General features: G+C 49.7%; 1 protein-coding gene across 5 annotated transcripts in view; it reads left to right on the top strand.

Annotated features, from left to right (window-relative positions):
- The window catches only part of Snx29 (sorting nexin 29), a 389,328-nt gene that overhangs the window by 101,737 nt on the left and 259,842 nt on the right, over positions 1-27,749 (top strand). For all 5 annotated transcript variants that reach the window (XR_009226515.1, XM_058578345.1, XM_046440643.2 and 2 more), the window contains 2 exons: positions 13,821-13,884; positions 15,806-15,934. Coding sequence is in view for 4 of the 5 variants with exons in the window: in XM_058578345.1 (XP_058434328.1) it covers positions 13,821-13,884; positions 15,806-15,934 (193 nt within the window). In the remaining variant the exon portion in view is untranslated. The remainder of the gene's footprint in view (positions 1-13,820; positions 13,885-15,805; positions 15,935-27,749) is intronic.

The following is a 27,749-nucleotide window of genomic DNA, read 5'->3' as shown; positions in this document are numbered from 1 at the left end:
GTCTCTCCCCGACCCGCTGCTGCCTTGAAGCCTCTTGATCAGAACAAGGGTTGAGTCGGAAGGTTCTTGGTGAACAATTGTTGGTTGTAAAGGACGAGGCAGCCCCCAGGCATCTCCAGTGTCCCCTCTCGGTGGCTGCTGAAGTTGTGATCAGGTATTGATTTGGTCCTATCCATTTGTGTTCCTTAAGTCCTGCTGCCAGGCAGTATACCAGGCTGGACAGGCAGGACACTGAGGAGCAGTGTTGATTGGTCTTCACCTTTACAGCTTGATTGGTCTTTACCTTTACAGCCTCTCCTGCTCAGAGTCCCCAGCTGTCCCTGGGGGGAGGTGTTGTCTTCATCTGATGGAGTCAGGCTTCTGGAGGGGAGCCTGTGAGAGCTGGTCTTTAATGCTCTGAATATTTGTGTATCCCACAAATCCACATGTTGGACCCTAATTTCCACTGTGATAGTGTCAGGTGGGGGGGAGGCTCCAGAGGGGTGGATGTGTCATGAGGGCTCTGCCATCATGAATGGTATCATATGAGACCCCAGAGAGTAGCCAGCCCCTTTGGCCAGCTGAGGACACAGCCATATGGCACTGTTAACGAGGATGAGGGCCCTCAGCAGACCCCAGAGGGGCCAGCACCTTGATCTTGGACTTGTAGCCCCTGTGACTATAAGAAATTGCTGTTTCTGAGCCGTCCAGTTTACAGTCTTGTTACAGCAGCCTGAATGGACCAAGAAAAAGGGGAAGTAGGAGAGAGAGGGTGTTAAACTCCGGAGTGTTGCGGCTGCTGTCAGCCTCCAGTTAGTCCCTGCTGCAGCTCGGCTGCACCCCAGGATCTGCTGAGCTGGGGCGGGGAGGGGCAGCTGCACGCAGCTCCCATCTCCCTCCCTCCAGATGAAGGGCAGCCCTCTGATGGCACATAGTGTTGGAGATGGCCTCTGCTCCTGTCACCAGGGCACTGAGGTGTTGTGGGTAGCATTTGGTGGTAGAGATGGGAAATGTGCTGCTCCTGGGCCGTGTAGTGGCCTGGGCTCAGGGTGGGATCCAGGTGGCTTCCATTGGAAGCCCTGCTCTGGTCATCTGTCACTCCATGTCTGTGGGCCCCACTTGCCTTGACCCTAAGACTAGGGGCATCCTGTGCTTCCCTTCTGTCCAAGACTGAGGAAGAGGATCAAGGGGTGACATCACCATAGCATCTTTCCTTTTATAGAGTACTTCTTTTTTCAGTCAAGTTGCTTCTAACTTTGGATGCACACAGTAGGTGCCTTCATCCCCATGTCAAAGTAGGAAACTGGGCCTGAGAGAAGGCAGGTGGCACTCCTGTGGCTGCCTGGGAAGTGCCACAGCACAGTGGGGACTGGCACCTTTGGCTGTGGTGCTTGTGTGCCAGAGTCGAGGTGTGGAGCAGGTAGTCGGGTGACACCTACCTGTGCCCCTTCGGTACCTGTGCGCTTCAAATTAATTGCAGATGACGTGTGAGTCTGCTTGAGAATTGCCAGGACCTGCGATGCTGTGGCCTGAGGCTAGAGGAAGCTGCGCAGCTCTATGTTCTAATTATTTATGAGTATTTCACATGCAGTTAGTCTTCCTCGCCATCAGTTACGCCCTCCCGCCAAGTGTGAGGCCAATCAGACCAGATGCTGGTGTTGCAGCCCTCAGGCTGTGGCTGGCCTGCAGCTTTAGATGGGTCGGGCCGTGTCTCTGCTGGTCCTGTTTGGCCTGTTGTCCAGCAGCAGACGGGAGCAGAGGCAGGGAGGCCTGAAGAGCCATATCTGCCTGCGGGAGCCGAGATGAGAAAGGCCCACCTGCTCCTCCCGGGGTGGTGCAGTGTCAGCTAGGAGGCTTCCAGAGGGTCAGCGCTCCAACCTCCTCATGTTACAGCTGAGCATCTGAGGTGCAAAAGTGGGTACAGAATGCCCAAAGCACCTTGCCAGTTGGTGGCTGTCCCCTGAGTCCCTGTATGTTGCATTTCCTGACATTGCACATCTTTGCTGGGGAGGCTGTTCTCATCCTCCCTGTCTCCCACCTTGATGGCCCTGTCAACTCCAGTGCCAGCTTAGTGTGGCTTCCAAGTCGTGGCGTGTGAGATAGGATGGATTTGGCTGCAGGTGACAGAAGCCAGGTAAACTAGGGCAGTGATACTGCTCCCCTGGCTCCAGCACCCAGGGTGCAGCGGTGTCCAGGCCCCCTCCTAGGGGCTCCACCTGAGGAGCAATGCTGAAAAGCTGGTGAAAACGTCCTGTGGCCCAGGTGACTCTGTCCCGCACCTGTTAAGGCTTTGTTTCCTCCATTGGAAACTTGAATGTTGGTCTCTACTGAGCCTCTGGGGAGCCCTGGCCCCTTCTTTGAGGTCACACTGTGGTGTTGGACGCACTTTCATGTGGGTATGGTGGTGGGTTCCAGTGTTGAGTGCTCTGTGTTCCAGTCTTGATTCTGTGTCAGGATTCCTTTGTAACCTTGGGAGAATCACTTCCTGTGTCCCAGTTTCCTTATAAAACGGGTTTATCCTGCTTTACGGGGTAGTTTGGAGGGTTTAGAGGTGATTTTTTTCTTGGGTTCTCCCAGTGTGGCATATGGCCTGCAAGCAGTTAGTGGGAAAGTCACCTGATTCCCTTGGTGTTTCCATCTGTAAATGGACAGCAACACCTTCCATTCCATGAGGTAAGGAACTTGCTGGTTCCTCAGTATTGGTCCAGGCTCATCCATGAAGGTCGGCTGTGGATGGCAGTTGCCCTGCGTGGGGGGACAGCTGGAAGCCAAGCCCCTGCCCCTGTGTCTCTTTTCCCTGGAGGCATGCTCACCAGTTGCATGTGACCCTCTGCCTGTGCTGGGCACTCTGTGGCCCTTGGTTGGCTGTCCTAGGTGGATGCTCCATTGCTCATGAGACCAGGCATATCCGAGTCCAGGCCGGGATAGTTAATGGGCCTGTGTGATTGACAAAATGCCTGAGAGACGGCTTCGAAGGAAGAAACAGTTGTTGTGGCTCATGGTTTCTGAGTTTGAGTCAATGGTTGCATGGCCCTGTTGCCTTTGGGCCTTTGAGGTGGCACGTCCTGGTGGAAAGTGTGGTGGAGATGATGCACCTCATGGCAGCCAGGAAGTAAAGAGAGGGAGAAGGGAACCGGCATCCCAGTGTCCCCTTCAAGGGCACAACCCCAGTGACCCGCCTGCTTTGCACTGGGCCTCCTCAAACTTGCACCACTTTCCAGCAGCACTTTAGCTGGGGACTGGTCCTCAACACATGAGGCGTCAGGGGTCATTTGGAATCCAACCATAAAAGGGCATGTGTTCTAATCACACAAACATGTCAACATCAGACTTTTCCCAGAAGAAAGTGTTGTGATTGACCAGGACCAAGGACAGAGGCCTCCCCCATCTGGCTGTCCATCACAAAGTGTGAAGGACTCAGACCCAGATTTCTGCTCATGTCCTACCTTTTAGACATGTGACCTTGACCATAAATTATTTAATCTCTAAGCTTCGTTAGCTCATCTGAAAGAAGTGGTAGCAGCCTGTGTCCCTGGGCATGGTTGGGAGGACTGGTTGAGGGGATGCTGGTGAAGGTCTTGGGGCAGGAGCTGGCCTGCAAGAGGCGCCTTTGAGCCATAGCCGCAGCTACCACTGCTGAGTGCATTGCACCTCGGGCTCCCTTGCACCAGTGCTTCCCAACCTGGGCTGCGCATCTGACTCCTCCACAGAGCTTTAGACGAAAACACCGCTGTCTGGTCCCATCCTGGAGATGTGAGTGAGCTGGTCCACAGTATAGTCAGAGAATCTGGGGACATTCCCTGGGGGGTTCTGAGATGCAGCCCACTAGCTTGAAAAGCCACCACCCTGTCAGTGTGTTTTGTCATCTGCTGTGTCCTCATATGGCTGAGGCCAGCTCCTACCACCTTGTGTCCTCCACCCTACGGCTCATCTGAGTCCAGACCCTGGAGAGGGAGTTCTTGGGGGAGAGGGCTCTCCGGGAAGGCTGACTGCTTCCTTACGGACTTTCTCTGCTCACACCTGGGATCCACCTGCCTCAGCAGGCCCGGAGCTCCATGGAAGAGACGCACCAGGCAGGATGCGGTGAGCGGAGTGCCCTTCTCCCTTGATGAAGGTGGCACCTGAGTGTCAGGGGTGCTGACAAGATGGGTAGCCCCAGGGGGCCGTTTCTTAGGATCTGCTTTCAATTTATTTTTCCAAACTTGTGAAACGGCGCAGTGCCAGAGACCTGCAGGGGGTTTCTGAAGGGGCGGGCGGGGTGCTGTGCTGCCAGTCTGGCTTCTCTCCTGCTTCAGGTGCTAGGGGAGGAGGTAGCCTTGGTCTACCCAACAGTTACAGATCCACATGGTACAGGAGCCAGGCCAGTAGAAACCCAGTGGGTGGGGGGACATGCTCTGTCTACAGAAGTTGAGGCTAGTGTCCGTTGCTGTGAGGACAGCACAGGCCTGCCCCATGTGTCTAACTTGATTGTGTGTATGTGTGGGGATCACACTACAGGGAAGTGGGTGAGTCTGTTGTAAGATGTAGCTACCAGGGATTTGTAGGACCATCTTGTCATGGGGACTGTGGATATAGTTCTGCAGCGCTGGACGTTTACCTGATGCCACCTGACTGGCACCATCCTCTGTCGCCCTAGCCAGCTACTCTTCTGGTGCCAGCTGTGCATCTCTCTGCACCCCGTACTGTGGTGGCGGAGGAGCCTGCTCGTGATTGGCATGTCCCCTGCAGCCGCGTTCTCCTGGGGAGCAGCTGTCTTCTCCTTCCCTCTCCACCCCATGCCACTCTCCATCAGTGGCTTGTCGGCTAGACCTGTTGCAACTTGTTAAACAACATTTGAGGTGAAGGTGGTGAAGTCAGAATTGGCTGTGCTGAGTCTTGGTATGTGGATGTTCACTGTATGCATTTTGGGACATTTCTTAGGTGAGAATGGTGTGTCTTCGATGTGGGAAGTAGTGTGGCAGATCCGCAAAAAATAAAATAGACTTACCATGCGACCCAGCAAAACGCCCCCTCGGTATGGATAAGTGAATTGAAAAGAGACTCAAGTGTATGCACAGGAGTGTTGACTACAGTGCCTGTGGTGGCCCAGGTGTCCATTGGTGGGTGGACAGATGCACAGATGGTCTCTGCATAGAATGGATATTATGTAGCCATAAAAAGGAAGGCAGCACCAGTAGATGCTTCAACACAGATGACCTGTGAAAGCATGTGAAGTGAGAGAAGCCAGGCACAAAAGGCGCGTGTTGCATGGCCTGTTGGTGTGGAATGTCGGGACAGGTGAGCCTGCAGAGGTGGAGAGCAGGTGGTGGTCATGAGGAGGCGGGTGGCGAGATGCTCAAGGAGTCGGGCTTTGGTTTTAGAGTGGGAAGGTTTTGGATCTAGAAGTCAAGGTTATGCAACATCATGAGCATACTGAATTTCACTTTAAAATGGTTGGTTTCATGTGAATTTCACCTCAATGCATTATTTTTAAAAATCTAATTTGGAGAACCATCTTCTTTTTGCCCAAGTAGATCTTTTACTCTATTGCTTGAAACACCCCTTGAAACCTTGGTTTCAGTTTTTGCTGGATGCCTCTGTAGAACTAAACTGCTCTTTTTTTTTTTTTTTTAAAAAAACTTTAGATAACAGCCTTCCTCTCAATGCCTTGTACTGAGCACATGTGGAAAGGTACAAAATATTAAGTCCTCCCAGTCCATTACTCTCTTAGCAATTGCCTGGATGCCGCTTTTCCCAGCCCTTTCTGAATGGGGCAGAGTGGGAGTGCTGAGACCCTGTGTGTCCTTGGTTTTGTCCTTTTGTCCTGGGGAGATGCCCTGAGGTGGACAGTCCCTGGGGCATCTCTGCCTGCAATCCAGGTGCACTTGGCCTCTCCCAGTGCTACACTTTCAACTTCCTATTATAGGGCAGAAGCCTACTCTTTTTTTTTTTTTAAAGGCTGGGTCTACCTACCTTATGTGCTACCTGCCTTAATGTCAAGCATAGGAATGATCAGGAGCTCGAGCTTTGGGGCAGGTTTCAGAGTGGTGGTCCGCAGTGTGTCCTGTTGGGCCTGTGTGGTAACAGCCTTAGTTAAGAGCATTTCAATTTCGGGTTTGTATGAAGCATGGGTTCTGCCCTCGTGACGCATTAGAACTGGGGAAGCTTGGGCTGTATCCCAGGTGACAGTGGACCTCAAGCAGGGGCTGCTGCCCTAGCTAGGTGCCGCCTCTGCCTTCTCTCTGCTCCCACATCCCTCTGTGGACTTCATGCCTTTGCTCTTGTTGCTGTGTGGCCCAATCAACATTCACCCCCCACCGCTTTTTTTTTTGTACTGGGGACTGAACCCAGAGGCTCTCTACCATGTAGCCACACCCCCAGCCCTTTTTATTTTTTATTGAGACAGGACCTCGCTAAGTTGCTAAGGCTGGCCTTAAACTTGTGAATCTCCTGCCTCGGTCTCCTGGCATGCACCACCACGCCTGGTCCATGTCTACTTTCGAAGTGCCTGCCATAAGGGTTTGTACTGCAAGTTACTTTACACAAAATCTCTGTGTGTGGGGGGGGCACTAGCAAGACTGAGAGAATGAATATTACAAAGAGGTTAGTAAGGATGAAGAAATTAGAAAGTGGTTTTCTCCCATACCTTGTGATTTTCATGTATTTTCCCTTCTGTTCCCGTAGGTTTCTCAAAACTTCCCTTTCCCTTTCCAGATAATCATGAAGAGATGAAAGTTTTAAAACTTTTATCGGACTGTGGGCTTTTCAGAGGAAGACGGGGAGGCCGGGAGAGCTCCTGGAACTTAGGTTGCTGGTTTGCTTCTTGAAGGGGCATGTCCCAGCCTGGGGGGTGACCAACGATGCAGGCTAGTATAGGTTAGGGCTGGGCCTGCTAGGAGCCTGCCTGGAGGTGAGGGGGGTCCTGACCCTGGTACTTGCTGGCCGTGTGACCTGGGGCAAGTCACTTCTCTTCTCTGGGCCCGTTTCCTGCTTCACATTGTAGGTGTAGCTGTAGTGATACTTCTCAAGAGTGTGTGTGTATTCCTGGGCCTACAGAAAGCTGCCTGTGAATGGGAGCTGCTGGCTCTGACCTCTGGGAAGGGGCTTGGGGGCATTTTTTTTCTCCTTTCCTGTTTCATTATAAGAAATGGAAAAATAGAAGTCCTGGGTGGGTAGCAGGAAGGAGGAGAAATCAGAACGAAAAGCTAAAATAGGCCCGAGATTGATTTTAAAAGTTATATTTTGAAGCTCAATGTAGTTTATCCTTTCTCTTGGAGATAAAAGGAAAGGGAGTGGGTAGGCAGACAGATATAAAAGGCAGGATGTTAAGTTTGAAAAGCGATGATGTAGGTTAAGTCTATACCCATAGAAGCACATTTTTTATTTCTGTGCATGTGCCCTCGTGAGTCCTCTTTAAATATAACTGAGGATGGGCCCCCGGGGAGTGTGTTAGGCTTGTTGAGGTCTTGGGAGGAAATGCTCTACACAGCCAGGGAATTATCGCACGGGTCCATGTATGGGCAAGTGCGCGTGCATGCGTCTCTAGGGCCAGGTGCACTGCACCTAGTCGTGGTGGTCACCTTCTCCCTTTTTAATTTTGAAAAGGGAGTTTCAAATTCGTTAGCCTCAGGACAGTATCCCCAAGACTGAAGCTGGGGCCCCTCTCACCCTCCTGTGGCAGCTTGGTCTCTGCACCTGCCATGGGTGGGCCGGCCTTGTCTGGCTGTGTGGATAGGGTGCCTGGGGTCAATGTGAGGAAGGAGGGGCTTGGTTTTGCAGGCTTATCTAGCTTCAGGTCATGGTAATGACATCTTGGAATTTGTCACCATCTCCTTTCCCCACCATGTGAATCACGTTCCAGAGACACATAACGGAAAAAGCTCAATTCGGGCCTGAATCCCTGTCAGTGGGGCAGGAAATTACAGCTGTGAACCCAGTGGTTAGTGTTCTCTAATGAGGCCTTGAACTTATTATTAAATGCAATTGACATTTCTGCCCAGCCCATTCCGTGCTCAGTTCCTGGAGCTGAGGGGCAGGTTTTAGCAGTGGGAGACAGACATTTACTCCTTTATTAATTCACTTACTCACCTGACCCACAGGTCTTGAGTGTGCATTGTGGCCAGATGCTGTGCTGGGCACTGGGTCTCTGGCCTGCAGGGACTGGCAAGATAGGGGTGGGACTTCGGGGACAGGACTACACGTGCACAATTTTAGCCCATCAGAGGATGTTTTCCTTCCCTAAACCCATGATGCAGGCGGGTTTAGGGAAGGAAGGGTTCAGTTACTGTATGGGGTTGTTTAGCTAAGAGGACATGGCACCTGCTCAGGTTCAGAACACAAGAACAGAGAGGTCCTTGAGGACTTGCAGGGACCTGGTGTAGGGAGTACAGCAGGAGCAGAATGGCTGTTCTTGCAGGACATCTATACTTCCTGTGGCCAGTCTTTGCAGGCCAGCCCCTCTTTCCTGCTCTCCCGCTCATCTTTGGGCAGCCATCGTGGGTGCAAGGAAGTGATACAGATGCTTTGCAAAGTTGTGGTTTCTCAGTGTCTTTGCCTGTGTGAGGGGTGCGGTCGTGTGTCTCACAGTGATATTTTGAATACCTGCCTCTTTGCCAAAGTCTCCATTTTTTTCTGGGCCTTTTCTGGTACCTCTGTGGGCTTGTGCCCTGTGTCTGCCTTTGTTCATGTGTAGACCTTTGCACCTGGTGCAAATGGACCACAGCAAGCTGTTGTTGGCCCAGTTCAAGTCTCCTTTAAGGAGGATGTTCATTACATTGGTCTTTTGGCAAATTGGCTTTTAGCAGATGAGGAGTTGATTGGTACCATGTGCCCCTCGGCCAGATGCATCTGCTCCCACCTTCCCTTTGTTAGGGCCCAGTGCTGAGGCGTGGGGACCTGGGGTCTGAATGTAGATCTGACTCAAAAACCTACATTGTTTCTGTGCTGCTAGTTTGCTGCCCTGAGAGATGAAACCCACAAACAGACATTAAAATGTGCAGACATTAAAAAAACTAGGGCTGGGGCTGTAGCTCAGTGCCAGAGTGCCTGCCTAGCTTGTGTGAGGCTTGTGTGGGTTTGATCCTTAGCGCCATATAAAAGTAAATAAAATGAAGGCATTCTGTTCATCTACCAAAAAAAAAAAAAAACCAAAACCAAAACAAAACAAAAAAAACTTACAGCAAAACTGTCATTGCCTCAGTGACCTTGTTCTTTGGTTCCTGTTAAGAATGTGAATATTCACATTTATAGGGTTTCGATTGCTTCATTTCACATTTAAATATCATGTCTCTATAATTTATTTTAGCACATAGCAGAAGCAAAGATCTAAGTCCTGATTTTTGCTTTCACAATGGTCCTTTGTCCTGACAGTGTCTGTGGACAAGTCCATCCTTTCCAGCGTGATTTGGAATGCTGCCTTTTTTCCCAGATTGATTTCTGGGAAATCAATGATGAATGACAGCTCCATACACTGTAGCCAGGTGGGGAGCTGGATTTGAGGTGGGTGGCCCCTGGCCGTCCAGCCTCAGGAGAGGGTGAGCCCAACTCGGCCACACTCCAGAGGCCATGGGGGGAGGCTGCTCTGTTCTTGCTGGAAATGGGTGCCGCGGCAGGTGATAAAGACTAAACAAGTAAGGGGCATGCGGTGCTGGGGAGGAGAGAACATGACATCTTGGAGCACCTCTGCTCCTGGGGTCACTCACACTTAGAGGAGTGTCATGTTTGTGATGCTCAGAAACCATCCTGACGCTGCCTACTGGCTCTACTGCCCCAGGAAAGTCACAACTGCCGCCCCCCCCCCCCATGTGACAGCAAAAAGGAATTCATGTTTAAGTTAAAGCCTGTTGAGGTTGCCTGCTCCACTCCACATTCCCATCCACCCATGGCTCAGTGTTCTGCTGTGGCAACGTGAGGCTGGCGGGGGGGGGGGGCACTTGGACAGCACAGTGATGGATCTTTTAAAAGGTTCCACCATTAGAGCATGGCTTTGCCTGCGCGTGTTATCTGTCATGTTTATGTTGATAGAAATAGAGGGCCCCCTCCAAGAGGCTGGAATCAGTGTCTGGGCAGAGGAGGATCATGGGAGGGTGATGGAGTGGATGGGGTCAGCGTTGGTTGTCCAGTTGTTTCTCACAGGTGGTTTCTCTGAGCTGACATTGGGCTACAAGGTGAGCTACTGGCCGAGACCTCTTAGGGCAACTTGAGGCTGTTCTTGAAAAGTGATCATTGTGGGTTTCTGGGTCATCCTGTGGAGCAGTTCTTCTCCAAGACTTTTCCTATGGAGTAAAGGTTTCAGCTGCCAAGTCTTGAGTGGCAGTGTTCAGGACTCCATTATCTGGTACCTAAAGAGCCAGAACCCAGATGCTTGCTCAGTCTCTTCCAGTAACAGTGAATTGTGGCTGGGTTCCTGTGCTGCCCATGGTGATCTAGTCTGCTGCTATAGTATGGAGAGCACTTCAAATAATTATTTTACCTAGGTCGAGGTCCTGGGTGAATCCCACAACTCCTGAACAAGTATGCCCTGTAGACGACCTGTCCTTGTGAGCATGCACTGCTGCTTTGTTCCCACCTCTGTGCCCTGCCTTTGGAGAGAAAGTCACTCATCATAGTGATCTTATAACATCTTCAAAGCTACTACATGCTGGACATTGTTCCAGGCACCTCATTTGCATATGACTTTATTGAATCCTTAGATGCTCAGACTCGAGACAGAGCTGTATCTGTAAAATCGGATTTTTAACAGAGGGTCAGTAACTTGCTCAAGGTTTCCCAGGTTTGGAGCTGGGATTCGAGCCCGACTGCAGAGAGTGCTCTAAAAACCCTGAACCCTGCTGCATATGCTGCTCTCTCCACCACTTCAGAGCTTCAGCCATCCCACAGGAGTGTGGCGTTGCCCCACCTTGTAGTTTCCAAGGCAGATACATGTCCTTGGTTACCCTGAGGTGAGTAGTTGAGCAGCAGTTTGAACTCCGATCTGCTTGGCCCAGAGCCGTTGATGGCAACTTTCCATGAATCATTGGGGTGGAAGCTGCTAGAACTTCTGATTCTCTTCTTGCCCTCTGTATCCTCCCGCTCTTGGTCTTTTCCAACTCTTGAATCCGCCCAGGGCAAGTTTTTCAACCTTAGGCCTTAGATAGGATTTAGAAGGCCACTGGGCCTCCTATGGGGACCTGGCATGAGGTGGCCAGAGAGTGGAAATGGAGCTGGTTGGGGCTCAAGTGCTGCTAGGCACATAGAAAGCATTTACTCTGTGACAACTGCTGTTTTGGCCACCAGCTTTAGGTGTAGATGGGCTAGGGAGGAACGGTCTCTTGGGCCACTCGTTCACAGAACTCAGATCCATGCACCTTGACAAAGCCCTCAATGTGAAGGAGCTGTGGATACCAAGGTGCATGACATACTGTGTACTTTGGAGTCGTGCACACCTCAGCAGACAGGTGACTAATTACTACATACCTTGCAATGTGCTGCAGGGTGGTGGGGTCAGGGAGGCCTTTACAGAAGAGGTGCCTTTTCATCGGGGCCTGGAGAATTGGTTGGTTTTCTTATTGAGACTGGAAGTGCGGGACAAGCTGAGGGAAGATGGGTTCTGGCCAGGAAATGCATGAACTAACATGCACTGGGTTATTATCTTGGGTGAGAATCTCTGTGGATAAGGCCAAGGTGGTTGAGGCACAGTTGCTCTGGAGGGTCTCTCGGGAGGCCACTAGACCTCCCTCTCTGAGCATAGGGAAAAGGTTGGGTGGTATTCAGGAGCTACGTGGAGTGACAGATGTCAGCTCATGACCATGGTGGTGGTGAACAACTCCTTCAGGGCCCTGAAGGCGGTGCAGTCCAGTACACCCCTTCTCTGAGCTCAGGCAGCAGAGGAGCATGCACTGCCACGTGCCATCTGTTGTGCTGTTGCCTGCCCTAGGCTCAGTACAGGCAGTCCATTCATGTCGACCAGGCCTGCACAGGACGTTCCACCATAGCAGACACATGGCTGACTGGGATGCCCAGCAAAGAGGGGGGTTTCTTTGTTTATAATGAAATGTCACCTATTCCAGCCTCATGATACAATTATGAGCATCTTATTCTTTTTGTCTTATGAGACTTGGGCAGCCAAGAACTACAAGGGGAAAGAAACTATAAGAAAACTTGGAATTCAAATGGGCCTTGGAGTAAGGAGCTACTCCCTAAGGTGCCCCAACATGCAGCTGCCACTTGTCCTAGGCTTCCTGGAGATAAGAGCCAGAGAGATTTTATCCTGCTTGTCTTCCAAAATATATTGTGTCTAGGGTCCCTGCCCCATGATAACATGAGAATAAGTTACTTTTTCCCCCACAGATTTATCAGTGTTTCCATTTTAATATAACTAACTCATATAGCATTATGATGAGTTCTAAAGGGCTAATGCTTCTAGCCATAGGCTGAAAGAGACACGGTCCTGACAGCACCATTCTATCTAATCTCTCCTTTGGTCCTTGCAGCACCCCAGGGAGGCAAGAGGGTAGGTACTGCTGCTCCCCTTCGTGCCTGAGAGAAGGGCTCTGAAAAGCTGAGACGCTGGTTCAAGGCTCTGATCAAGGGCCCTAGTTACCTGGTTGAGTTCAGAATGAAAATTCTTCCAGACTCGTTTATCATAGGCAAATGTGAATGTGCTTTCTTGTGGGTTAAGAATCCTCTTGTGAGAGTCCTTCCTTGGGAAGGTGCTTGAACCCAGTAGGGCTCAATAGATGTTGAGTGTGTGAATGAATGAACATGTTTAATCTGGGCCACCTCAACTCCCACAGAGCATGGCTCAGGTGGGCAGCTTGCTGTGCTCTGGCTTCAACCATTTCCTATCCTCTGCCTTTCTCCTGGGGGTGGCCCTTTTGTTTCTCAAGACTGCTTAACTCTGCTGTGGACTTACTGACCCTACTCTTCCTTTTGCCCCTCTTCTTTCTAATCTTTATTATTCTTTTCCAGAAATGTGTTTTTTTACTGTTAAAGACAATTTCAAGATGGAGAAATTTTGCAAGAGTCATACATGACTATGGTCTTGAAGTATGGTGCTGCGAATTAAATCCCTCAGTGTCTGTTGTGGCCTCGTCACCTGGGCCTGTGTGTTTTATTGGGCTTTGAAGTACACATTCTCCTGCTGGGTGCACAATTTTTGCTATGAGCTTCTAGTAGTCAGTCTTTGGAAGCTGATATAGTTCCCAGGGTCCATTAAAGGAAATAGACCAAACAGCCGTAGCTTTCCAGGAAAAATCAAAATTCCTGATTGTAGGTCTGACTGAGTGACCTGGAAGTGACCAGCACAGTGGCAACACTTGGGTTTGATGTATATGGGAGGGTGTGGTTTCTACCCAGGCAGGCTTTCTTGTGGGGGATGTTGGGAAAGTAGCTTCTGAGAGTGATCATGGCTGGGTATTGAAGACCCCAGTTGTGTTGCCCATAACTAGCTGTAGAGGGGAGCAAAGGGAAAGCCTGGTCCTTGACTAAACCTGAATGACTACATCTGTGCCATTATGGAGCCAGGGTCACTCGGTCTCCTGTCTAGGTTGATAAATAGCTTTAATAGGGAAAATCATTGTTCAAAATAGAGGCTGTCCAGGATCGGGGACTTGGGAAACATTAAGGAATCGCAAGCCAAATGTGTTCACCAAGGAAGTAGCTCTTTATTTGTTCTTATCCTGCCCTGCCCTTCCACTTCGTGTGGCTGATGGAAGTGCACAGCTGAGCCTTCTGGATCTCTAAGACTGTGCAGGAATTACTTTTGAAAGGAATAAGGAACTTTCCAGACAAGCTGTCCTAAGGGCAGATGATCCAGTGAGGTGAGGCGATGGTCTGATAGGCAAGATCTGCTGATGGACTTTGACTTTGCTTTCTTTCCTTAGATGAACTACGACAAGCCATCGTGGCCATGATGAACAGAAAGGATGAGCTGGAAGAAGAGAACAGGTACCGTGCTTCTCAGTCTGTTCTGATCTTCCTCAGGTAGAGAATTAACAGATGAAGGCAGTTTTGCTTCATTGGCAAGTGCGACTGGTGATGTTTTAGCTTCTGTCTGGCTGTGCCACCTGAGTGTCCAGTGTGGCTTACGTGCAAGCAAGGAATGAGAACCTTGAATAATGGCATCACCTTAGAACAAGAATTTGGAAGAACAGCCTTTGATTCTCTTTAAAAAAACAGCCTTTATTGAGATAAAATCCACACGCCCTACAGCTTGCCCATTGAGTATGTGCAGGCCAGCAGTTTTTAGTGTTTTCACAGATGCGTACGATCATTACCACAGTCAATTTTAGAACATTGTTATCACTTCAGAAAGAAGCCCCTGGACCATCCATTATCCCAAAGGCCCTTTGGAGTGGTCTTTATCAAGGGCCTGTGTTAGGGTCCAGGCACTAACACTGTCCGAGGGTTTGTCCAACCCAGGGATACAGAGCAGGGCGACACTTGAATTCTCTGGAGTTGGCCAGAGAATTGGTGTCTTCTCTTGTCTTCTCTTGAAGACACCCAGAAGCAAACATCTTTATTCTTCCCTTCCCTGTTGAAACAAGTGCCAGACGCCACCTGCTGTTGGCTTTTGTCTGCTGTTGGGCTTTTCTTCTGCCAGAACCTGCCTCGGCCATGGTGTGGCTGGTAGGGGCCTGCCTGCCATTAACCAGGAAGCGCCCCCACCTGGGGAGGCAACAGGCCAGTACCACTTCACAAGCTTCTTCCTCATCCTTTATGGAACATGAAAGCAAATGAGTGTGATCTGTAAAACAGAAGAGTGTTTTAAAAGGAGTCTTTACAGACGGCACCATTTTCCAACTAAAATGCACTTTCCACAAAGGCCCAAAGCCCTGGCAGGGTGTGTTTCCTTGCTCCAGCGGGAGCTGTTTGCTGGGAAGGAGCCACAGGATTTATTTTCCCTTGTGAAGAACAGAACTCGTTGTCTGTTAATTTTTTCTTCCCAGAAAAGGAAAAAAATCATAGTGTGTTGATGCCAAGGCTTCCAGGTCCAAGAGGGGAGTCTCCCCAGCTCCCCAGGAGCACAGGTCTTGAGGGAGTCAGTGAACACCGGGCTGGGCTCAGGGCCTGGCACTTTTGGCTGCACGCTGATGTTTTATGGCAATGTCCTGGATTGTGCAGGTGCACCACAGTCAGTCACTGTCGGCTAGAACTAGCCACTCGGGCATAGCGAAGGAAATGGTCTACAGAACCACGTGAGGCTTGTTTCTGGGTGGAAACTTGAGGCGAGCTACTGGTCTACTCCCTTTTTATGAGACTGGGAGTGAAAGACACACGAGAGAACATGTTTTGGAGGGGAATGTTAAGTGCCAGCCCTGCCGCAGCACAATGCTCAGCCGGAGGTCCCGAGGAAGGCCAGGCTCCCTGTGTGATGTGGGTGGTGGGCAGGGAGGCTGGACAGCTGTCATATCATCCGAGTGTATATTCTGTTTTTATGCTCCAGATATTCTTTTGGTCTCTCCTGACATCCTTTCCTTGGCTACATCTCTTACTCGCTGCGTCTGTGACAAAATGAGTCCAAATAATATCCTGCACCTTTTGGGGGTGTGTTTTTAAAAGGACTTCTCTGGGACTTGTCAAGTCCTTGCTCTGCCTTGATCCACACAGTCAGATGGCTGTCTGCTCCTGGGAAAGCGGGGACATGGGGCCTGACTGCAGATGACTGCCCTGGGCTCCTTGTAATTCTTGCTCTCAGGTGATTGGCAGTGTTTGCTATCTCCTGAAGTAAGTTTCTATGAAATAGACTTGACTTAGTTTGTGCAGAGCCCTGTGGACAGTGAATGAGTCTGGACTTGGGTCAAGAACAGTTTTCTGGGCTTGAAGAACCTGTTTGATGGCATCTGAACAGTTGGGCCCCTCTTCCTAGATCCCTGCGGAACCTGCTTGATGGCGAGATGGAACATTCGGCTGCGCTCCGGCAGGAGGTGGACACCTTGAAAAGGAAGGTGACTGAGCAGGAGGAGCGGCACACCATGAAGGTCCAGGCTTTGGCAAGGTAGGGGGGGCAAGGGTGGAGGTGAGCATGGGGGCTGTTACAGGGCCGCACACTTTTCACATGTATGCTTTAATAATAAGAAGAAAGCAACCAAAGGAGACAAAATTTATCTACGTTCACTCAATAAGTGATGTGTATGCGTATGGTTCAAAATAATGGAGGTTAAACGTTGAGTCTGTGCTCACGGGTCCCAGCCAGCTGGTGCTCTCTGGATGCCCTTGCTGTTGCCAGTTGCAGAGAGGTTCTGTGTCCCCACACGACAGCGTGTGCACATGTAGCTGGCCAGTGCCTTTCCCACTCCCCCCTCACTTCACATCTTGGGGAGGATCTGTGTTGTTGTGCCAAGGGGCTCCCATCTTCCTTATCCCGTTACTGTGTCATTATCTGATTGCACCAGAGTTAGTTTAACCAGTCTGCCAGTAGCTGAGTATTAAGGATTTTCCAATGTTGTGACTACTAATAGTGCCACAGCCAATACCCCTGTGCCTGTGCGAGTGTGTTTATTGGAAGCATTCCCAGAAGTAGACCTGCTGGTCGAGGTGCCTTTCTAGGCTGGGTGGCAGCCCCCGCTGCCCTCTCCAGGTGTTTGTTGAGCCACGCTTCTTCCACAGCAACCTGCGAGGTGGCGCTGCTGCCCAGCTATGTAGAGCACGGTAGGATCCAGGTTTTGGGTCTCTGATAATATCACAGGAGAAAAATGAGGCTGGCAGAAGATGTTTCATTTCTGTTTCTCTGGTTATGGGTATGATGGAGCCTATTTTTACTTAAGAGCCATTTTTTTTTCTGTGATGTTTATCTTATTAAAACTGTAGTGAATTAAAAAACAAAACAAAAACCCAGCTCCCTTAAAATATCATTTTGTACTGAACGTGTTTTCTGAGCTGCACCCACAACCTCCAGCCTGTCGTTTCCCAGCCTGCCTCCTTGCTTGGCTTCCTACTGCAGAAGTGGTTTTTCTGGTAACCTTTTTTATATACCTGAATGTTGTATTTCATTGAATTAATCACCATATTAAATTGACCAATTTAATATGGTCAATTTACCAGTTGGGTTGTTTCCAGTATTTCCCCCCATTTTAGGTGAGATAAGCAGTTTGTTGGTGGTTCCTCAAAAATTGCTTTTAAATTAGACCAGGAGAGAAATAGATTTCGGGGCTGTGTCGGGGCCCAGAGTCGGGTGCATTTGCAGTGGTGGCTCTTCCATCTTGGTGCTGCCAGGTTACGTAAGCAGCATTTGTATCGTTGACATGTGTCTGTCACTTTGACCTCTTATCCAAGCCCTACTCAACTAGCTTCTCCCCTTTCTTCAGGTTCTAAAATGATGTCTTGAGAATATCAGAGCCAGTTAAACGATAATCATAAATAGAGTGACTGGTGGCATTTTGTTAGCTGGTCCTTCATTTCACCTGGTCATGCTAAAACCCTGTGGCATGCTTGCAAATCAGTGTCTATAGGAAAGCCTGCAGTCTTCAGAGAGGCCGGTTCTGAATCATCAGTGACAGAAAGGATTATATTCCCTGTCATTTACTGACTTGTGTAAAGTCTTGGCTTACACTCAAGTTCCCGCTCCATTACTTGCAAATTGTGTTTCCGGGTGAACTACTTAACTTCTGCAAGTGTGTGTTTGCCCATCTATGAGATGGAGAGGGCAATCTTACCCACCCAGGCAGACTGGTTGAGGAGGGAACAGGGTGTGTAAGGTGCTGGGCGTGTGTGTTGTTGGGACCATTGTCTAAAGGGTATTTTGGAATCTGATAATTCCAGGAAAAATTTTATCCCATAAATAGGGTAGAGGAAAAACAATTTCTTGACTAGGCAGTTGTGTAATATGAAGTCTCCTCATGGGAACAATGGGTTTAAGCGACTTGAGAGTTTGTGGTTTGCAGGTAGAAGGTCATCTGTTCAACAGGTGATTATTACAGAAGGAGAGAATGGAACAAAGCAAGGTGGTCAGCAGGATGTGTAAGTTTGGAGAAGGTCAATTGCTGACAGAGTTCCACTCTGCCAGCTGTCAGAGCTTTCTGGCCGCAGGAGGAACAGCTGTTTGTTGGCAGACAGGACCTGCTGAGGTGGTGGGTGCTGGGCTGGGAGGGCTGTAGCCAGTGGGGCATCGAGTGCCAGGCTGGCAGTGAGTTTGCGCTGGCCCCACCCTGCTCTCAGGCCCACGTGTGCCCCCAGGGGCAGGTGTGACAAAGAAGGTGAACATTGAGGGTCAGACTGTGGCTCTGTTCCTTCCTAGTGGTGTGACCTTGGGAAGTTACTTAATCTCTTTTGGTTTTCTTAGTTGTAAAATGGGGATAAGAAAATTCTCTGCCTCATTGAGTTATTTCATGAATAAAACGAGAGAGACCATTTGTCAGCTCAATAAATATGCTTCCCACAAGCTCAGTAAATGTTAACTATCATCATTTTTCTTTAATATAAAAATTATGTTACTAAGAGACGTTGCCTAATCAAAAGATATATTTTAACAGCAATGGTATAGAAAGAATAGTGCAGGCTATTTTAGATTCAGAACTGTGGAGTTTATTTTGTGTAAACATTCTAATACCAAGCGTGTATTTGTGTGTTTTACAGGCTTTGAGTGTATATTGTGAGGCTGAAACATCACTGAGCAACTTCTGCATTTGATTACAGATTTCTTTTGCTAAAAATTAATGGCTTTCCTTTCATCTGTCACAGTTCGACCAAGAACGAGTTCATGTGACTAGCTCTGTGCTTTTGTGGCCCTGAGCACCTGCTAGGCCCCGATGTGGAGGCATTATAGTCAGATGCAGTTAGGATTGTGCCAGTCACATTCCCCTAAATAATTGATTGCCTTGCTTCCTGCTGAATTAAGAAAACTCAAACTATGAGGCAGATGTTCAAAGAAAGAAGATACAAGTTTACACTGAGAGGGAAGTGTCAGACTCTTATGCCACTGTGACAGGCTGCCACAGACAGGGTGATCTAGAATGGACATAAATTTACTGGGCTCATGGTTCTGAGGCTGGAAGTCCAGGATGGGAGGGGCTGCATTGGTCAGGCCCTCTGCTGAATGATGGTGTGGCGGAAGCATCACAGAGGAGACCGTGTGAGAGGGAAGAGAGCAGAAGTTGCTTCTTTTAAACAATCCCGTTCTTGTGGTGAGGACATTAATCTACTGGAGAGGGCAAAGCCCTCTTGACCTAACCACCTCCCAACATTGCATGAGGAATTAAGTTTCTAATACCTGAACTGAGGGGGGACACAAGCATTGCAGCAAGCAAATAAACATGGTGGTTGGATTGTATCGGGACATTTTCTATTTCTGCTTATTGAGATAACTATCTCCAAACTTGTTTGTTTAAAACAACAAATGCTTGTAATTCTCCTTTCTGTGAGGAATCTGGGAATGACTTGGCTTGGGCAAGAGGTGGCTGCTGGCCAAAGTTGCTGCTATCTGAAGATTTGGCTGGGACTGGAGGGACCATTCTCATGCTTACTCACGTGACTGAACAGGCTTTGGCTCCTGGCCCTATGGGCCTCTTGTTAGGGCTGTGGACAACCGTAGCCGATTCCCATAGGGCGTAGCTCAAGAGTGAGAGCATACCCAAGATGTCAGCCATCATGTTTTGATAACCTGATCTTGGAGCTCACACCAACCACTTCCACTGTATTTTCTAGTTATATAGATCAGCCCTGATGTAATGTGGGAGGGGAATACACACAAGTCAGGGGCCATCTTGAAGGCTGCCCCCATGACCATCAGATTGTAGCTACCTACGGGGACCACAGGCACTGCAGAGAAAGAACCAGCAGTTTGCATCTCTCTAGAAAGATTTATTGTAAGTACTGGCCAATGTGGGCATGGATGATAATGGCTTGCACGTGTCTGTGGTCTATAGTGTGCAGGCTGGAGATTGGGGACGCTGGTGGTACAATCACAAGGCCTGATGTCCAGAGGGCTGTTACAGAAGCAGTCTGAATTGGAAAGGCCTGAGAATTGAAAGCACCAAGGGCAGGAGAGCAGTGATGCAGCTCGAGAGAATTCGCCTTCCTGTTTGTGTGTGTGTGCGTGCGCGCGTGTATGCTGCTCGGGCCTCCGGGGAGTGCATGATGCCAGGTTCATGGCTGCAGGCCGTGTGCCCTGCTCAGTTCACCAGTGCAAATGCGAATCTCTTCTGGAAACGCCCCCAGGCTCAGAGAGATGATGTTTAAGCAGATACCTGGTTATCCTGGGATCCCTTCAAATTAACACAGATTAACCCTTATTCTACCCTGGATCTCTGTGGTGAACTCCTCCTCCTCCTCCTCCCCACTCTGTCCATGTGGTTTGATGGGGTTGACCCCGTCCTTCCCTCTACCTGCCATGCTTTGGAGGAGATTGGCTGATCCAGGCCTGGACAGTCAGTGACTCCATCCCTCAAGTTTTTGGCGACTTTTATGCCCTGTGAGAAGATCCTAACACCAAGTGGCACCAACACGGTGGAGAAATGGGGGGAGTGAAAATCAACAGGTCCTGATGATGTTGTTTGAGCTGCTGGATCCAGTCTTTCCTGAAGATGTTTTTTCCCTCTGGTATTTTTAAGTGCATTGCTTTTGTTCTTTGAGTGAGAACCAACCACAGGCTGGCTCAGTTGTAATGTTGAGTCCTGACTGAGGAGGGTTCTGGTTTGGGTGTTGGCCTGGAGCAGATTGGGTGTTCTCTGGGTCTATGTAGATTCACCCTCTCAACTGTGAACCTGCCAGATCCAGGAAGGGACTTCTTGTTGAGATTTACCAAGGGGTGGAGACGGCGTTCTTGAGAAACCTGCTGGGTTATTGGAACAGCTCTGCCCCAGGCTGCTGCTCCTGTCTCTCCTGTGGGGCCAGCTTAGCAGGGTCCTGTGGTCAGCTTTTCCCTCCTGCTGGGCGGCTCGGCACTATCAGAGGTGTGTCACGTTTTTCCCAGCCCCTCCTGAAGCCTCTGGGTCCTCTTCTCCTTAAACACTTAGGCTTGTGCTGCCTCACCCCCTCCCGAGGCTGCCTGATGTGTGGTGGCGACAGCTGACTTGGGAGGCCATGTCTGACCTATACTGGAGATGCACACAGCGCAGTGACTGCTCCTGATGCTGCCACTCAACAACCTAATGTCTCAGCCCTCTCCTGGCTTTGGTGGCATAGACCCCAAGCCTGGGCTGATGGGGATGTTTTTGCTGTGGCTGGGAACCCAAGCACTGTTTGCTTTCTTCAGGTGGCCTTGGCTCCAGGTCTTCTGGAGGTGTCAGTGGTTTCTCCCCTCCCTTGGCTCTGTGTCCTCTGTGCTGATGTCAGTCTTCAGTGGGCTCCCTGCACATAGTGGCAAAAGTGGTGTCCGGTGGCACCAAACCTTGCAGGATCCAAAAGGAATCCAGTGTCCCTGCAGTGTCTGCATACAGCATGAAGGAAGCTTGCTTTGTTGGGTTTGTTGTAGTTGACGGGGAGCAGAAGGCTGTGACTGAGAGCCTCACCAGGTCCCTCAGGCAATGGGCAGAGGAAAGCACGTGTGTCACACTTTGTCTTGGATCATGGGGAAGATGACATGAGTTAATGCTTTCAAAACACTCGGCGTTGCCCCAGGCCTCTCCCAAGAGCTCAGTGTGTATCACCTAATTTCTTCTTCACTGGAGTCTTGTCTGTCAGTGGCTAGGGATGCTGAGGCCAGGCCAGGATCTTGTGAGTCCTCCCCTTGCACTTCCCCATCCATAAGCATTCGGGGCCTGTTATGGTTTAGATCATAAGGTGTCCCCCAGAAGCTCATGTGTGAGACAGTTTGCAGGAAAGTTTGGAGATAAAAATGACTGGGTTATGAGAGCCTTAACCTAATCAGTGCATTACTTCACTGATGGTATTAACTAGGTGGTAACTGTAGGCAGGTAGGTGGTGACTGGAGGAGGTGGGTCACTGGGGGCATGCTTTTGGGGTTCTATTTTATCCCTGGTCTGCAGAGCTCTCTCTGCCTCCTGATTGTCATGTCCTGAGCTGCTCTCCTCCACCACACCTTTCCACCATGATGCTCTGCCTCATCTCAAGCCCAGAGCAATGGAGTTGGCTGTCTGGACCGCGACCTCTGAAACCAAGGGCCCCAAATAAACTTTTCCTCCTCCAAAATTGTTCTTATCAGGTCTTTTGGTTGCAGCATTGAAAAACCCGACTGAAGTGGCCTTTGGCCTGTGGCATTCACTTGACCTTCGTCTCCTCTGGGTCTGATTTCTTCCCAGCCATGACTGCTCAGTGTGTGTCCCTTTGTCTCAGGTGGGCTCCTGGGCAGTGGATCTGCATATAGGGCTCGAAACTGTGCAGCCTGTAAGAGAAGGGTGGACTCTGGGCCTCAGGAACCTGCGGGTCCTCCCTCCAGCACCCCAGGAGAATTTTATTAGCTTTTGATGAAAGCTTTCAATCTTAGTTTCTGCCTGAAGGTTCAGACTCTACTTTTTTTCTTTGTTCTTTTTTTTTTTTTTTTTTTTTTTAAATCCACAGAAGAACATGGAAAAGGAGAGTGGCTCTCCCGAGTCGTAGATTGTGTTATCACAGGAGAGGAGGTCAAATGTGGGGATTGTGGACTTGAACCCCAAGCCTATCTTGGGTTAGAGGGGGGCCTTTGGAGGTACGGGTCTGGCCACCTTAGGGCCATCCCCAGCTGGAACATGCACCCTGAGAGGAGGAGCATGAGGCAGCTGTGGCAGCATCTGCCTGGGATTCGACTGAGGATTCTGGGGTCTCACCAGGTTCAGCAGGGATGAGTGTGGTCAGTGAGAAGCCATGTCTTCCGTGGATGGGGAGGAGAAGCGGTGGCAAGCTTGCCGGGGAGCTTTCCAGACGTGCGCTCTACACGTGCGCTCCACAGGTGGAATAACAGGGCTGCTCAAGATGTCCTCAGGCAGGATGGTGGTGTCCTGCCTCACACTGCAAAAGGGAGAGCTTGTCATTTTTACAAAGCCCTGTTGAGTTCTGTTTGGTAAAAATAAACATGCACCAGAGCGTCAACCTGTTATGTCAAGCAAAACTTTCCCTCAGGCTCAGTAGAGTCCAGAAGTAAGGCCTACTTTTTGCTATGCTGCTTTCAAAAAAATTCACATTTGCTAAACAAATGGCTTAGGAGGTGCGTGCTTATGGACTGAGAGTCGGGGATTAAGATGTAGGTTCCTGCTCTAGAAGAAGAGGTGCTATACTGACATTCTCTTGTCCCCCCAAATCCCTCCCCACTTTCTCCCACACAGGGGCATCAGCCAGGGCTTAGTTTTTCTCCCTTGGTTGGTGTAGGGGGTGAACTCTCCTAGGCACCGAAGTTCAGCCTGGACGTTCTAATGTGGTCAAGGTAATTCCATCTCCTTTCTAAAGTGATTGGTTCAGGTAACTATGGCTTGACCCTGGGTGTGGTGATTGGACTTGGCTCAGGAAGTAGGTGTGTCACCTGATTTTGGTCACACAGACATGATTCAAAGTGTATTGGGACTTTGTTTTGATTATCAGGGATTGAACTCGGGGTGTTCAGCCACTGAACCACATCCCCAGCCCTTTTTATTTTTTGAGACAGTCTTGCTAAGTTGCTGAGGCTGGCTTTGAACTTGTGATCCTGCTGCCTCAGCCTGTCAAGCTGCTGGGATCACAGGTGTACCACAGCACCTGGCTGTGTTGGAGGAAAATGGTCTGTTAATCACAGGGTGGCTCTCCTCCTCCTGGATCGTGTGCTGCAGGGGCATAAAGATGGTTCAGCTTTGGCCATTTTGATACTGTGAAGGGAGCTGGCCTTATGGTGAGGTTACCGTACAGCAGCTTGGAATGGGGAACTGAGACAAGCAAACTGGGTCTTAAGATGTCACTGGGCTACTGGATCAGCTCCCCTTGAAGGTCTCTCTGGACTGTCCAGTGTGTGGCCACAAACCCATTTGCTCTCTAAGCCAATTCGAGTTGGGTTTTCTGTTTCTTGCTACATTGAGGGCACTTGTTGATCTGAATCGTCTTGCCCACCCTCTTCTGCCTGCCTGGGGACTAGTAGGATCCTTCTGTGATAGACCTACCCACATTCCTGAACAAGGTTAGTTTTGGCATCAGAGACTTGTCACCTGCGGGCTGCTGGTCTTCACTTGTAGACCATAAGCTCCATGTGGGAGTGCCCGTGCTCACCTAACCTCTCCCTAGAGAAGAACAATGCCCTGCACACAGTGGGGCTGAGTAGTGTTGGTTAGATGAAGGAATGGAGGGACTGTGGGGCCAGGACACTGTCACTCAGACACACCCAACTCTTCCAACACTTGAGTTACCTTCTGTGAGCACAGCTCTTCAGACTGAATTCTGAACTGCTGGGGACGGCACTCCTTTGTCCCATGACTATATTTTAGTTACTTTTTGGGAGTTTGGGCTGTCTGGAAACATCTCGGCCATCCACCTGGAGTTGGTGGGTAGTGACAATGTGCAATGGTAGGTGACAGAAACCACTCCACCTTCCTATGTCATCCACAGCTGAATGTCTCAGCCCCTGAGGTGCTTAGGAAAGAGATGGCTCTGCCCAGCTGGGTGAAAGAACAGGGATGTCCTCCTGTGTTGTTCTCCCTTTCCCTTGGTCTCGGCTTCTCATGGAGACCAGGAGGCCCCAGCGGCTCCAGGCCTAGATCTGTCATTCTAGCAGCCAGTGGGAGAGGAGGGCTTCTTCCCCTGGCTCTTGGGGGAGCCGTGGGTCCACTCCCGTTTCCCCAGTGGGCAGCGGCATCCTTGCTGCTCAGCCCTGGAGCTGAGAGGAGCCAGCTTTGCTCATCTGAACTACAGCAGTGGGAAGAAGGGCTGCAGGAGGTTCCTCAAAAGAAAATCAGAAAGTTCCTCCCTGTAGGAGGGTGGGCAGCGATGGCAGGTGACCCGCGGTGGGTTACTGCCCCGTGGCTGTCCCCCTATTACATTTGGATTCTGTAAATGTCCCAAAGCAAGGTACTGTGCTGTCACTCTTGAGCCTGTAGATTCGAGCTTGGCTTCAGGTGCTCTCGTCGGTAGTCAGAAGGTCTCTGCTGTGTTCTCTGTTGTGCTTTTTCTTGGTTAGATGTTTGTGCCTGATAAATGTTGGCCTCCTGAGCTGTCGCCAAAGCTATTTTGGCATCTTTAGACTTGATTTTAGCAGACTTGGTGTCCCCCTTTTTTTCTTAAATAAACATACTTGGTGTAATACTCCTTTACTATCCTGAAATGGCATTCTAGCTAATACAACCTACCTACACGAGTGATTTAAGCAAGTATAACACCCTGCCTCCAACATGAAAGGGAAATAAAGGGAAAGTCATTTATGATAAAAAAAAGTAGATTTTAATATACTTTGGTCAGGCACAGCTGTGCTAGAAAACACAGTTAAGTGCTTGATCTGCTTGTAATGCATGAGTTTGGACTTAAAGGAGGTAAGAAGATAAGAAATTAGGCTTTTCAGGAAGTATAGAAGATGAGAAAATAGAGTGGGGGTGGACCCTGGAGGGAAACCCGGTACGTCTGGTGTCTGAGATTACATTTCAGGTTCAGATGGTAGACAAGGTTCTCATTCACCTCTGTAACTGGCCACAGGAGCCTGGTCTGGCTGTAGGCTGCCTTGGCCTTTCGGGACGGCTAGCCTTGAGTCTAATCTAATGCTGCCAGTGCCTGCCATCACCTGATGACCACACGTGGGTGCTGCCTCTCTAGAGGGCAGCACTATCTCCACCCCAACCTTTCCCCACACTTTGTTCTTAAGACCATTTGCAAATGTACCATCAGGATTTTGTGTTCAGGAGCCCTCTGGTCCCTGACCACACTGATTATCTGTTGACTTCCTACTGCGTCCGGCCCACCCCGGCTCTGCTGCCGCTCTCCTCAGGGCTGCTGGCTCTTTGACTTGGCCGAGTCTCATGCACTGAGCTGGGCTCTTCTCTTCAGCACATGCTCAAAAGCAGCTGGTGGAGATTGAATAATTTATAGCCCAAAGCCAGGGAGAGTGGCAGCACGGGATGGAACTGGCATGGGGGAGCAAAGATGACAGTGAGACGTACTGCTAGGGCAGGGACAGGGTGGCATGGGGGGGCTGTTGACCTGTGGTCCTGAAATCCATGGAGGGATCGATGGTTGGTTCAGTGTGTTCATTTCTTGATTCTCTCCTTAAATCTGTTTTGTATTAAGCTTTTTTAGATCTAAAGATAACAATTCTAATCTAGGTGCTAAAATTGAGAGGAAGGTTTTACAGGCAGGTTTTAATCTTTTGGCTGGCAATTCCACATGTGCCTGTTTAGTCAGCCATTTTTTTTTGTGTGGGCTTTATTTTGTGGTGCTGGGGATGGCATCCAGGGCCTTGTGCATGCTAGACAAGTGCTCTAGAGGGCAGCACTGTCTCCACCCACACTTTGTTCTTAAGACCATTTGCAAATGTACCATCAGGGTTTTGTGTTCAGGAGCCCTCTGGTCCCTGACCACACTGGATTATCTGTTGACTTCCTACTGCGTCCAGCCCACCCCGGCTCTGCTGCCGCTCTCCTCAAGGTTCAGTGTGTTCAGAGCTGCATCCTGAGCCTCTTTGACACTTTGATTCTGAGACAAAGTCTAAGTTGCCTAGCCTGGCCTTGATTGTGATCCTTCCGAGTGGCTGGAATTGCAGGCACGTGCCCCCATTCCCAGCTAGTTGGCCATTCTCAGAAGGAAGTATCATGCCGTAGAGTGGAGCAGGCCTGAATCCTGAATTGGAGCCATGCTTCTCAGGACTGTGGGACACCCAGGCCACACGGTTGAAGGGGGTGCATGTTCTCAGGGTCAGGAAGGGACTTCAGCCCCTTCTTAGATGTTCGATCTCAAATGGGGAGTTTGTACCTAAGCTTCCCATCTAGACAGCCAGGATAGAACAGTCTGTCTTGAGGATATTAAGAGAGAATGCATGAAGGTGCCAAGCACAGAGACTATCCCGTTGAAATACTCGGGGAATGCCAGCCGAGATGGTTATTATGGTTTCACTGAAGTAAATGATTCCTCCATTTCAAGGCTGCAGAGTCATTTCCTGTTAATCTGGCCTGCTGTTGGTCAGATGTAACTAACTTTTTAACCAAGAATTCTCTGAAGAGCTGAATGTGTTGCTTAGACATGGCTGTGTGTTTCAGTTACCAGGAGCTTTTAGAACTCTTGTGTCCTGGTGACCTTCCAGATAACTAAATCAGAATCTTTAGGGTTGAGACCCAGACTGCTCAGGAAATTCTCCCTTGTAGCTGATGTTGACTTAAATCGGCACCCCTCAGGCCTTCTTGCACAGACCGAGCCTCTGGGCACCCTGTACACATCCAGCATCTGATTCAGCAGGCCTAGGTCTGGTGTCATGCATTGCTGATAAGTCCCATGGGGCAGCCAGTGGCAGAGAAGTGCTGGTGGTGGTCAAAAGAGGAATTTAGAGATAGTAGTCTCAGGAGGGTAGAAATGGTTGAGATTGTAACTCCAAATTGGGAGTCATTATTTTTGTGTTGCATTATTTGAAAAAAAAAATGCATACTGTGATTAGCACCATGACATTTGCAATATTTAATTAAGATTTTATTCCCAAGTAAACTGTAATCGACATGTGGCTCACTTTGTGGGTTTTAAATGATCTACGTATGAGTTCTGGCATGGTCTGCCGTTCTGCTGCTTCCTTTGCCACTCCATGTGGAGCCGTGTGCTTTCAGGTTGAAGTGTAACAAGTAGGTTCCACTGCGGGATCCTGCTGTGACCAGCCACTGGAGATGTCTGGAGAGAGCTCTTGTTTCTCTGCTTTTAAAAAAATCACCTTTCATAGTTGGAATGGAGCTCAGTGGTAAAGCACTTGGCTAGCATATGTGAGGCCCTAGGTTAAATCCCTAGTACCATTTAAAAAA

This window comes from Marmota monax, unplaced genomic scaffold (genome assembly GCF_021218885.2).
Source record: "Marmota monax isolate L192 unplaced genomic scaffold, Marmota_monax_Labrador192_F-V1.1 WCK01_AAM20220418_F8-fsc00035, whole genome shotgun sequence".
NCBI classification, from domain to species: domain Eukaryota; kingdom Metazoa; phylum Chordata; class Mammalia; order Rodentia; family Sciuridae; genus Marmota; species Marmota monax.
The sequence above is the reverse complement of the archived record's forward strand: the minus strand, read 5'-3'. Positions and strand labels throughout refer to the sequence as shown.